The sequence below is a fragment of the Lissotriton vulgaris genome, chromosome 12 (assembly GCF_964263255.1).
Source record: "Lissotriton vulgaris chromosome 12, aLisVul1.2, whole genome shotgun sequence".
Classification (NCBI taxonomy): domain Eukaryota; kingdom Metazoa; phylum Chordata; class Amphibia; order Caudata; family Salamandridae; genus Lissotriton; species Lissotriton vulgaris.
The window spans coordinates 69,987,878-70,000,467 of NC_141700.1; the positions used below are offsets into that span (position 1 = coordinate 69,987,878).

The window sequence follows — 12,590 nt, forward strand, 5'->3', positions numbered from 1 at the left end:
TAAGGGCTTCCCTGAGGGTAGGCTCTTAGATTCATCTCAACAAGAACTTCTAGATTCAACTGCCTGTGCTCTGAAGAAAGTTCAAAGATTATTCTGCTGGTGGACACTGGAACTCTGCTGTTCTTCAAGCCAGGACCAATGAGAAGACTGCTCCCATTAGGAAGAATCCTGCTGTATCTTTGTCCCTATGCTTTCTAAAGTTTTTCAACTCCATGGCTGTGCATCCTCAGAGTCACCAAGGACTCAGCCTGCATCCTAGACTGAAATCACCCTTGAAGTGAAGGAGTCACTTCCCTGCATCCGCAAGCCCCTCTACTTTGACAACTGGTTTGCTGATCCTTTTGTCCCACGGACACTGCCCAACTCTGTAACAGAGGTGATGGTATGCTTGCTCTCCAGATGCCTGACCAGTCTTCCCTGCAAGTCTGGAGACTGTAATTCCTCTCCAGCTAACGTGGACCTCCTCCCTGTTCACTGTGTCTGTTTGTCATTGCCAAGGCTTGTTAGCTTTCTTCATGAAAGCTCTTCAGGGCCCAAGTAGTCCCTTTGTCCAGTACTACACAGCTCCAAGCACGTCATCCTGCCTGTATCCTTTGCATTATGGGCATTCATCTTCTGTGTGTTGCTGAGGCTTCCTAGCGACCGGCTGTGCCTGTTGCCAGAGGGTCCTCGAGGGGGCTCCAAGTCCAGCTGGCTCTCCATCGTGCTGAGTGCTGGTCCTGACTTACCTTTGCTGGATTAGTCCTCAAGACCTTGCTCTTCTGCAACCAAGCATCTTCTCCTGCGAACCATTGTTTGCATTTGCCAAGGCTTATTGGTGGTCCTGCCAGCCACTGACCTTCCTGCACCTGTCAATTGGTGTGGTACAGCTCGTGAAAGGCTCCTGGGTTTCTATATTGTCACCTGGTGTTTCTTCTAAACCGTGCTACAGCAGGAACCTCCAACCAGTGCTGGTATTGTGCTCCCGTGCCTCCTGGTCACCTCCGGGTAGTTTGGACTCTGTCCCCTCTGCTTCCAGGCTCTTCTCATCTGGATTATTTGTCCTGTTTCCACCGGCCTGGTCCACAAGACTCAGTAGCTGCTGTTCTTCCATGAACCTCCATTAGCGTCTATGGATGTTTCTGACGCCACTTCACCCCATGCACCTGGCTCCCTGGTGCAGGTATCTTTGATCCAAGTGGTTCTTTTAGGGTCCTTTGGGCAGGATCCTAAACTCTAAACTTCCAATCACAACTTACCCTGTGTTATCCTATCGATGTTTGACCCGGTGTAACCACTCTGCACCTTGGTGCCTTGGGGTTCCTGGCTATTCACCTTGGGTAGTTCTTTGCTTCCCCTGGGTTCCTCCAACCTTGGGTACTAGTCTAATGTTGGTAACCATTTCACATTCCACTATGTAGTATAGAGTTTAGGGAATATGGAAGTCATGACACTTCCATCTGGTACATTAAGTTAAGAAGGTGGCTCGAATAACATATTTACTTTCATATTTATTTACTTTGGTCTAGCGGCTAGGGCGCTCGACCTCGGACCTGGGGAACCGGGTTCGAGTCTCGGTAATGACGCCGAACATCCTGTGATTCTGGGCAAATCACTTAATCTCCCCGTGCCTAACAAAAATGAATGTTTCCTCATGTAACGCAACTGGTGCTATGTAAAGCACACTGATACCCGATTTGGGTCAAGTTCGCGCTATATAAAACTCTGCAAAAAAAAAAAAGAAGTAATGTCTGCAACTTGCCCTCCCACCAGACCCTCAGAAGCAAGCTGAACTCTGTTAAGGAGGAAGGGTGGTGCAAGGACTCAATACTTTGATATCATCAGCTGTCTAAGGGTCCGTTATGTTAATTCTGCTACACAAGCAGGGCACGGATCAGATATGCCCAGTAAAGAATAGTAGAGAGAGAAAGTGGACTGACTAGTGAGCTCCCATCTGCAAATAGCTTTATTTTCTGTAAAGCCAGAAGACATACGAGTGCAGAAAGCTTTCTGGCCTATTCAGAAAGCACCTACTCCAGTAGACTGGTGAATTGGCTGACTACTTCCTCCAGATCTTCAAGGGCACTGTCTCCTGTCTTTGAGTGTATGTGACATACGAAGGCACTCTTGATAGTGCAGTTATGCTTTGGTTCCTTGAAACTAATTAGACTAGCACACCCGGAAATAATGTTTAGTAGGTGAAAAGTTCAAGACTAGAGACGTGTTCGCTTTGATGTAGAGTGAAGTGCTCCTACTAATGAAGAACAGACTCATTGGCACATGCATCAATGTAGCCTTTTGCGATTCCTTAATTGCGATTATTAAGGAATCGCAATTAAGGAATCGCAAAAGCCTATGCATGTAGGAATCGCTATAAAATTAGCGATTCCCAAACATTCCTTAATTGCAACTTGCAAATTGCGAATCACAATTAAGGAATGCCTTTCAATTCATTCCTATGGGCCAACAGGCCCGTAGGAATGAATGGGAGATTGCATGCCCAATTTGCGAGTACCAATAGGTACTCACAAATTACACATGCAATTTCAAGGGTGCAAGGGTGTCAAAAGGACACCCTGTTGCACCCCTGAAATTGATCTGCGCACGCATGTTGCGCACACACTGTAACCTATGACTTTGAAAAATGCCCTTTAGAGCATTTTTCAAAGTTTTTGCAAATTACCATCAAGTACAAATTGACGGTAATTTGCGCCCCTTATTAGCAAAATCGCAATTTGCGATTCCATCATGCATTGCATTTAAGGAATCGCAATTTGCAAATCCTTAAATGCAATCGCAATTTAAGAAATCTCAATATTTTGCGATTTCTTAAATTGCGAGAGGCTGACAGGTTGATGCATCGCAGAAGCCCTTTTTGCAGGCGCAAACGGGGGACTTTTGTAAATTGCACCGTTTGCGCTTGCAAAAATGGTTGATGCATGTGCCTGTACATACGTTATGTTTCGAGGGCTCCAGGGGCAGGTGACTGGCACTGCCAAATGGTCTGCTCATTCCTGCATTTTTCTGGTCTTACAATTTGAAGAGCTGCTTTCCTGAGTTAAGAGCATTTGAAACACAAGTAATGTCCTTTTTAGCGAAATCAGGTAGGTTGTTTAAATATTTCTGAGGAAAAGTCAAGACATTGATAACTTTGACAACTTTGGCAACTTTGACCAAGCCATCGGAGGAAGCTGTTCAGATTGGAAGATTTGATTTGTGCGGATTGAGTGTGCGGCCATTTGCTAAAGTCACGTGACTCAGTGTGGCCTATTGCAGTCCTTCCTCTCTATAGCCACATGTTTTAAATGTTGTTGTCCATTCATTAGTCCTTGCTTTGGGATTATGGTGATATAGTAATGAGTAGTTTGAGAGAGAAGGATAGTGGTAGCCCGCTTATTTTCTTGTGTCTCTATCCTAGCACATCTGACTCTGCCTGTCTCCTTTTCTTTCATTGGCTCTCAGGATGTGGGAGCCAAGACCAGCCTTCGGTTGCCAGAACTCTACCGTGTTGGCCAGACAGACTCCCTCTTCAACTACTCGCACTTCCTGCGGTCCATCCTGTACGGCGCCTTCACGTCTTTCGTGACCTTTTTCATCCCTTTTGCGGCCTTCTGGGACACGGCGGGACCAGATGGGATTTGTGACTTCCAGGCCTTCTCTGCGACCATCAGCACAGCGGTGGTTTTTGCACTTACGATTGAGGTGAGAGCACATCGAGGTAATGGGAGTAACAACCTCATCTAATGACATTCTACCTCAAGTGGTCAAAGTAAAAAAAAAGAAAGTATCCCAGCTGTGATCCTGAATGCAAATGTGAGTGAGGCATTGAAGCTCAGCAAGATCAGACAAAGTAATCTATTACTATGTATATGACATTTCACCTCCAGGTAACTGCTCATAAAGTATTTGGATTGTGCACTTACCTGAGAGTTACACATGCTTCTATGTGATTTCTGAAGCGATTTGTGTTCTACACCCCTGTGGTGCATAACCATGTCCCCTCCTGAGGAACATCAGCCAGTGAACATCTGGAACACATGAGTTGGTGCATCTCTGAGATGCACCAACCTGCGCTAGTACGTATGTGAGCTTCATAACCCGCTACATACTTGAGTCGCTTCAGCCGCTGCACTCCTCAGACCCGTCATCCAGTGCACACCTACAACATGTCACCGACTGCACCCCTGAGGCTCAGGATCTGGTTTTCCCTTGAGCCACATGACTATGTGCACCTCTGTGATGCGTCGCCCAGTCCACCACCTAAGCACAGAACCTAGTGCACCCCTGAGTTGCATCTCCCAGCTGACTCCAGATGCACCTCACCCAGTGCCACTGATCGGTGCACAAACCTCTGCACACCAGTGACGCATCATATGGTGTATCCCTAATGTACATGATGTATGATGCGTATACTCCTGAGTCATGTGACCCAATGTACCTCTGAAACGCATTGCGCGATATAAACAAGCAGTATACTACTGAGGCTCATAGTCCAGTGTGCTCCTGAGACACATAACGTGTGCCCCCCTCAATGTTTGACTCCGTGCACCCAAATTGGCACATCACCTTATCACCCCAGAGATGCTTGAGCCCTGCACAATCAAAGGCTTATATCTGAGTGCACTGGAGCGCATGACCTCATGCATCCCTGGAGGCGCATGACCCACTGCACCCCCGGCCCTATCAGACATTCACTGCACCCCTGAGAAGTGTTACCCAGTGCCCCACAGAGCACATCACATAATGCACCCTGAGGGACGTGCTCCAGGGCAGGATAGGGCCCGGCAATTATTCACTGCACCCCTGAGAAGCATTACCAGGTGCACCTCAGAGATATATCACCAAATGCACCCCTGAGGCTTATGCCCCAGTGCACCGTAGGGCTGCACTTGGAGACATTTCCCAGATCTCCTCTGAGATCTCACCCAGAGTTCCCCTGAAGTCTCACCCAAAGCTCTCCTGAGGTCTCACCCAGAGTTCTCCTGAGGTATTACCCAGAGCTCCCCTTATGCACTCTACCCTGTGCCCATTGCTGCTCTCTTAACTTTGCCCTTCAGATCCATCCATCAGTGGACCAAAAACTGTATCTGGGTGTATGCAACTTTCAGTCTGCCTGTGTTGATGCCTGAATGTGTGCTGGTCTTCATGCACTGATGCCTGTATGTTTGCTGGTCTTTATGCATGGATACCTACATTCTTGTTGGTCTTTATGCATGGATGCCTCAATGGTTTCTGGTCTTTATGCTCTGATGCCTGAATGTTTGCTGGTCTTTATGAATGGATTCCTGCATGCTAGCTCATCTTTATGTCAGTGGTGGTTGGTGGCATAAGAAAATGGTGGGGCGCTACGAGAGCATACTTTAAAAAAACATTCAATCAGCAGCAATATGCAATGGCCCCACCCTTTGTTCAGCTTACAGAGAGTAAAAAATAAAATTGTAATAAAATAATTTTATTACCATTTTATTTTTCACGCTTTCTGGGTCGACGCTCCTATAGAGGAACCACCACTGCGTTATGCACTGAGGTCTGAATGTTTGTTGGTCTTTATGCATAGGTGACTGTATGTTTGCTGGTCTTCATGCATGGATGCCTGCATATATGTTGATCTTTATAAATGGATGCCTGCATGTTTGCTAGTCTTTATGTATGGTTGCCGGCATGTTTGCTGGTTTTTATGCATGGATGCCTGCATGTATTCTGGTGTTTATCCAGTATTAGGGTATCTTTCATAGATTCACATGCCTGAATCACTCCCCGTCGTTGAGGCGGGAGTCCCACGGTAAATTATATACAATAGCAGTGCCTAAAAATTTCTTGTAGTAGGCTGGAAAAGCCCAAAGGCCTAACTAGGCCTCAAAACTTAGCAGCCTATCTACATCATTATGTAAAAAGACCTGAAATAGTAGCCTTAGCCAATCAGCTGTCCTCACCCTCTAGAACCTTCCCAGCTCAGGCAGTTCTCCTCTGATTTTCACCGGACTTCGTGTGTATGGGAGTCTCCCTGAGTGCCTACTCAGTTTTTGATCTTTATTCCTTAAAATGTCTGAAAAGAAGGCTCTTTTCAAAGCTTGTGGGACCTGCTACAAGAAGAGAGTCCATGTGGATGACCAGCACTCTGACTGTATTTATTGCCTGCACCCTTCACATATTGTGAAGGACTGTAGAATTTGCCGTACCTTCCCTCAGAAAACTATCAGGGATAGGGAGGCAAGGGTTCTTTTGTGGTTGAAGTCTTCTTCCACTGATGATGAGGACAAAGCCTCTACCTCCAGCAAGAGAGCTAGATCCAAAGAAAGTGCTTCTCCTGAGAGAAAGAAAAAACTTAAAACCTCTCAGAAAGCTTCAGAACCCTCTAAGAGTGCATCGGCTTCTTCAACTGTGAGTACAACCCAGGCTAAGACTGTTTCTCTGGTGTCTGTACCTACTACTACTTTGACTTCTGCCTCCTCATCTACTTCTACGGTTACCACTTCAGCTATTACCTCACCGTTGATGTCTGTTAAACCATTGCTGACTAAAACCAAGTTGCCATCGCCGTTGACGATGGCTCCGTCGACTAAATCTTCTGCTCCGTCGACGACAACGAAGCCGACTTCATGGTCGACGAAGACATCGTCGACAAAGGACTCGTCGTCGTCGAAGTCACCATCGACGGCCTCGTCGACTAAAGACTCGTCGACGAAGACATCATCGACGGTCTCGTCGACTAAAGACTCGTCGACGAGGACATCATCGACGGTCTCGTCGGCGAAGAACTTGTCGACGAAGACACCAACGACGGACCCGTCGACGAAGGGCTCGTCGACGAAGACACCATCGACGGGCCCGACGACGAGGGACTCGTCGACAAAGACACCATCGACGGCCTCGTCGACTAAAGACTCGTCGACGAAGACATCATCGACGGTCTCGTCGACTAAAGACTCGTCGACGAGGACATCATCGACGGTCTCGTCGGCGAAGAACTTGTCGACGAAGACACCAACGACGGACCCGTCGACGAAGGGCTCGTCGACGAAGACACCATCGACAGTCCCGACGACGAGGGACTCGTCGACGAAGATGCTATCGACAGTCCCGACGACGAAAGGTTCGTCGACGAAGACACCATTGACGACCTCGTCGACGGCAAGATCTTTGTCATTGACAGGACCGTCGACGGAGATCCCTGTAACAGTGGCTTCCGCACTGAAATCTGCTCATCTGTTGCACGGTTCACCTTCAGCAAGGATACAATACACTCATTTTCAGATGAAAACGTATCAAAGGCAGGATTATTCACATATTTCTCCACTCTTGCCATCGCACATTTTGGAGACATACATGGAAGAAGAGTCAGATGAAGGGGAAGAGGATGACGGTCCTTTTGGGATTGCCCGTCACCCTTCTCAATTAAATATTAAATATCAGGAGGATGAGGAGGAAGTCCATGATCATTATACACATGACGTTTATTCCACGCCATATCAGTCACCTCATACTAGACCTTCTCGGTCTGAGGACACTGCACATTTACCAACTTCCTTAATACAGGATTTGCAGGCTATGTTGGCGGATTATCGCCAGAGATTTCCATCAAATCAGGTTGCACCCGCTGGGTCACCTGTTCCAGTTGACGTGCCAAGACCTCCGTCACCAAGAGCTTCATTGTCGCCACAGCAAAATACTGCTCCAGTTCCTCAAAATGATACGGACACTTCTTCCAATGATGATGAAGAAAGCAGGGAAGAGGGAGAGTTGCCGGATAAAACACCTGTTGATCCTTGGGAGGATTATGTCATTCCTATGCCTTCTCCACCTGCGCCCCGTCCTTCAGATTCTCCACCTGAAGATATTGGCGGTTTCCACAATATTATGCAGAGAGCTGCTAATAGATTTGAATTGGCTGTCACAGTTGAGCAGTCAGACTGCTTTTTACATGACTTTAAAGAGGGATATCGCAGAGTGACCAGGGCTATTCCTATTATTGATTATATATGGAAGGAAGGCCTCAACATAATGAAAACTCCCGCTTCCATTCCTGCAGTTCTTCCAAGGATAGAGAAAAAGTATCGAGCACCATCTGATACTCCAGCTCATATCCCAGGCTGCGCAGCAAAAATCCAAAAATCCTTCTGCTCCCATTTCAACGCCACCTGACAAGGAGGGCAGAAGACTTGATGCAATTGGAAAGAAGTTTTCAGCAAATACAGCAGCCTCCATTAAAGCTGCTAATTCATTAGCTATCCTGGCTCGTTATGATAGACAAATGTGGTCCGAGCTCACGGAATATCTTGAGTTGATCCCTGAGGATCATCAGATGGAGGTGCGCAGAATTGTAAAGGAGGGTGAAAGGGCGGCCTCAGAAATTATTGATTGCGCCCTGGACATTTCAAACACCAATTTTAGACAATTGGCTGGAGCAGCTGTGCTTCGGCGTCAAGGTTGGCTCAGGGCTACCACCTTCAGGCCTGAGGTCCAAACCAAAATCTTGGACATGGCATTCGATGGCGAATCATTGTTTGGGAAGCACATTGATGACGCTTTACTGGCTATTAAAACTGATACTGATACAGCTAAATCTCTTGGTACCCTGCGATACAAGAGGGGATCCTTTAGAGGAGCAAGAGGCCGTGGTTACTCCTCCAGAGGCAATTATTCCAACCAACAAAATCGTCAGTATCAATCTACCTACAACAAGCCTTACTACCAATCTTCTTACAGGCTGCCTGCCTCTGGTTCTTTCTCTCGGCAAGGAGGGAAACGACGCTCAGGCAATCAAGGGCGAGATTCTAACAAGCGCCAATGAGCTTTGCCGGATGTCAGCCACTCACCTTTCCCTTCCCGTGGGCGCCAAAATCTCCGCCTTTTACCACCAATGGCGGAAGATAACTTCAGATCAGTGGGTCATGGATTTGGTCAGCAAGGGACACACTCTGGAGTTTTTGCAGAAGCCTCCAACAACGCCGCCTAGGGGTCCCCCTCCCCCTCGTCCTCACTTACTCTTCAAAGAAGCCTTAAAGATGCAACACAAGAATGGGATAGAACGAGTCCCTCCTTCTCAGAAAGGGAGGGGGTTTTATTCTCGCTTCTTCCTCGTGGAGAAAAATTCGGAAGAGTGGCGTCCAATATTGGATTTGCGCAAACTCAACAAATATCTAAATAAACAGAGTTTCCGCATGGTAACGTTGAAGGACATTTTGAATTGTCTCAACGAAGGGGACTTTATGGCTTCTCTGGATCTACAAGACGCCTACTTCCACATCCCTATTCACCTGAACCACCGCAAATTCCTAAGGTTTCAAGTGGCCGGCGTCCATTTCCAGTTCAAAGTGCTTCCATTCGGCCTGAAATCGGCCCCCAGAATCTTTACCAAATGCCTAGCTCCAGTGGCAGCAATGTTGAGGTCCCAGGGAATGCAAGTTTTCCCATACCTCGACGACTGGCTGTTAAAAGGTCCAACCAGAAACTCAACAAAGGAAGCGGTCAGGAGTACGCTTTCTCTCTTCTCGAATCTAGGACAGACCCTCAATTCGAGGAAATCTCAGCTCCAACCTCGTCAAGAATTGACATTTCTGGGTGCAATCTTGAACACATGCCAGTGCAAAGCATACCTGACACAAGAGCGACAAAACAAACTCGTAAAACTAGCAAGACAGATATTCGCAAGAAGGTCACTTTCAGTTCGGATATACGCTTCCCTACTAGGGATGTGTTCATCTGCGATCAGCCTCATTCCTATGGCGAGACCCAGAATGAGACCGTTGCAAGAAGAGTTACTTCGTCAGTGGAAGCAAGTCGAGGGATCATTCGACGACCGCGTCAAAGTAACTGCCAAAATGAAACGCGCTCTTCTTTGGTGGTCAAAGGCACACAACTTGTCGCCGGGCCTCACCTTTCTCCAAGAAATTGCAGAGTTCACCCTGACTACGGACGCATCCATGGAAGGTTGGAGAGGTCACCTTCAGGACCTTCAGATCCAGGGAAGATGGTCTTGTCAGTACCAACAGAAGCACATCAACAGCTTGGAACTAAGGGCCATTTTTCTCTCCCTACAAGCCTTCCTGCCAAGGATTGTGAATTCGTCCATGCTGGTGCGTACGGACAATACCACCAGCATGTTCTACATAAACAAACAGGGAGGAACGAAATCTCTCACCCTGTCACTGGAAGCTCAGGAGATGTGGGAATGGGCCCTGCGTCACGGCATATCCCTCAGAGCAGAGCATGTACAAGGAGATCGGAACTCTCTAGCAGACAGTCTCAGCAGAACGTTCACAGGCTGTCACGAATGGGAGCTCGAACAACATAAAGTAGAGATGATTTTTCGGCTTTGGGGGACGCCGACGCTGGATTTGTTTGCCACGCAACAAAACAGCAAATGCCTGTTTTATGCCAGCAGGTTCCCAGAACGGGGGTCAAGAGGAAATGCCCTCCTGATGAGATGGACCGGAATGTTTGCGTACGCCTATCCTCCGATTCCGCTCATTCCGAAGGTGCTGCAAAAGATGAAGAGGGAACACTGCACTCTCATCCTCATTGCTCCCCATTGGCCAAGGCAATTTTGGTTTCAGGAGCTCCTTCTGCTCTCTCAACAACCTCCGTTTCGTCTCAAACCGACAGTGTCAATGTTGACAAGGGAGGGAGGTCAAATCCATCATCCGGATCCTCAATCGCTGCACTTGCACGCTTGGCTCCTGACTTCTTGGAGTTCAAGGACCTAAACATCTCCTCGGACTGCAGGGCGATATTGTCGCAAGCACGTGCGCAGAGTACCATCAAAACATATCGTTTCAAGTGGAAGAGATTCTGCTCATGGTGTGGAGACAATGAGGTTCATCCACTTCAGGCTCCTCCTGAAGCCATCCTTCCATACCTACTGTCGTTGGCTAAGGCTGGTCTAGCTTTTTCTTCTATTAAAGTGCATCTGGCAGCAATATCCAGATTCAGGAAGAGTTCCAACAAACCATCCTTATGTTCATCCTCTTTGATCAAACAATTCCTTGAGGGGCTATTCCGAGCTTTTCCGCCAGTTCACCCTCCTCCTCCTGAGTGGGATCTTAATATTGTTCTTTCTCAGCTTCTAAAAAGGCCCTTTGAACCGATTCATAAAACAGAACTAAAGTTTCTGACTTGGAAAGTGTCAATCTTGTTGGCTCTTACTTCCGCTCGCAGAGTTAGTGAAATACAGGCCTTCACTATTACTCACCCTTTTCTGTAATTCTCTAAAGACTTTGTTATGCTTAGAACCAATCCAAAATTCATTCCTAAAGTACCAACTCAGTTCCACATTAATCAACCGGTCAAACTCAGAACCTTTTTCCCGGATCCGAAAACTCCTGCGGAGAAGGTCTTACATTCTCTGGATGTGAAAAGGTGTCTGAAGTTTTATCTTCAGAAGACAAAGGACATCCGCAAATCTAAACAACTTTTTGTTGCTTATGGCAAAGCCACCTTGGGTCAAGCTGTCACAAAAGCAACTATTGCCAGGTGGTTGTCTTCTACAATTACTTTCTGTCATGACAAGGCCAACAGACATTTATCAAGGAAGGTCAAAGCGCATTCCACAAGAACAATGTCGGCGTCTACGGCCCTTTTCGCTGGAGTGACGCTGGAGAACATTTGCCGAGCTGCTACTTGGAAAAGTGTACACACTTTTACCGAACATTACTGTCTGCAGTCGGCGGTTCATGATGACACAGCTGTTGGTGATGCGGTGCTGCAGCATCTTCTTCACTAAGGTTGGATAGCTTATGGTCTTTTTTATTCTTCTTTTAAAGTTTAAGTATTTATAATGCTGTCCTATCAGTGATGTTTTATGAAGGTTTTGATGCATGTGTTATGTTAACAAGTTTGTACTCTATTACCTTCCTGGTAGAGTGGGGATAGATATATGTTTTCTTTGTCTCCCACCTTCCTCTATCGACAGACATGATGTTACTGCTTGCTATTCTGATTCAGGCATGTGAATCTATGAAAGATACCCTAATACTGGATAAGAAAACGAGTTACTTACCTGTAACTACGGTTATCCAGTATTGGTATCTTTCATAGATTCACATGCACCCACCTTCCTCCCCGGTAGGGCAGTTCTTTCTATGGATACTCATTCTCACTTGTGCTGGGAAAATCTGAGGAGAACTGCCTGAGCTGGGAAGGTTCTAGAGGGTGAGGACAGCTGATTGGCTAAGGCTACTATTGCAGGTCTTTTTACATAATGATGTAGATAGGCTGCTAAGTTTTGAGGCCTAGTTAGGCCTTTGGGCTTTTCGCAGCCTACTACAAAAAATTTTTAGGCACTGCTATTGTATATAATTTACCGTGGGACTCCCGCCTCGACGACGGGGAGTGATTCAGGCATGTGAATCTATGAAAGATACCAATACTGGATAACTGTAGTTACAGGTAAGTAACTCGTTTTCTTATGCATTGATGCCTGCATGTTTGTTGGTCTATAATCTATATGCATGGGTGCCTGTTTGTTTGTTGGTCTTTATTCATGAATGCCTGCATGTTTGCTGGTCTTTATGAATTGATGCCTGCATGTTAGCTTGTCTTTATGCACTGATGCTAAATGTTTCCTGGTCTTTATGCATGGGTGCCTGTATGTTTGCGGGTCTTTATGCATG

General features: G+C 46.8%; 1 protein-coding gene across 1 annotated transcript in view; it reads left to right on the forward strand.

The window, feature by feature from the left end:
* Nucleotides 1-12,590, forward strand: part of LOC147673324 (phospholipid-transporting ATPase IK-like) — a 460,742-nt gene that overhangs the window by 406,633 nt on the left and 41,519 nt on the right. The window contains exon 25 of the mRNA XM_086947163.1: nt 3,442-3,681. Within this exon, the coding sequence (XP_086803289.1) occupies nt 3,442-3,681 (240 nt within the window). The remainder of the gene's footprint in view (nt 1-3,441; nt 3,682-12,590) is intronic.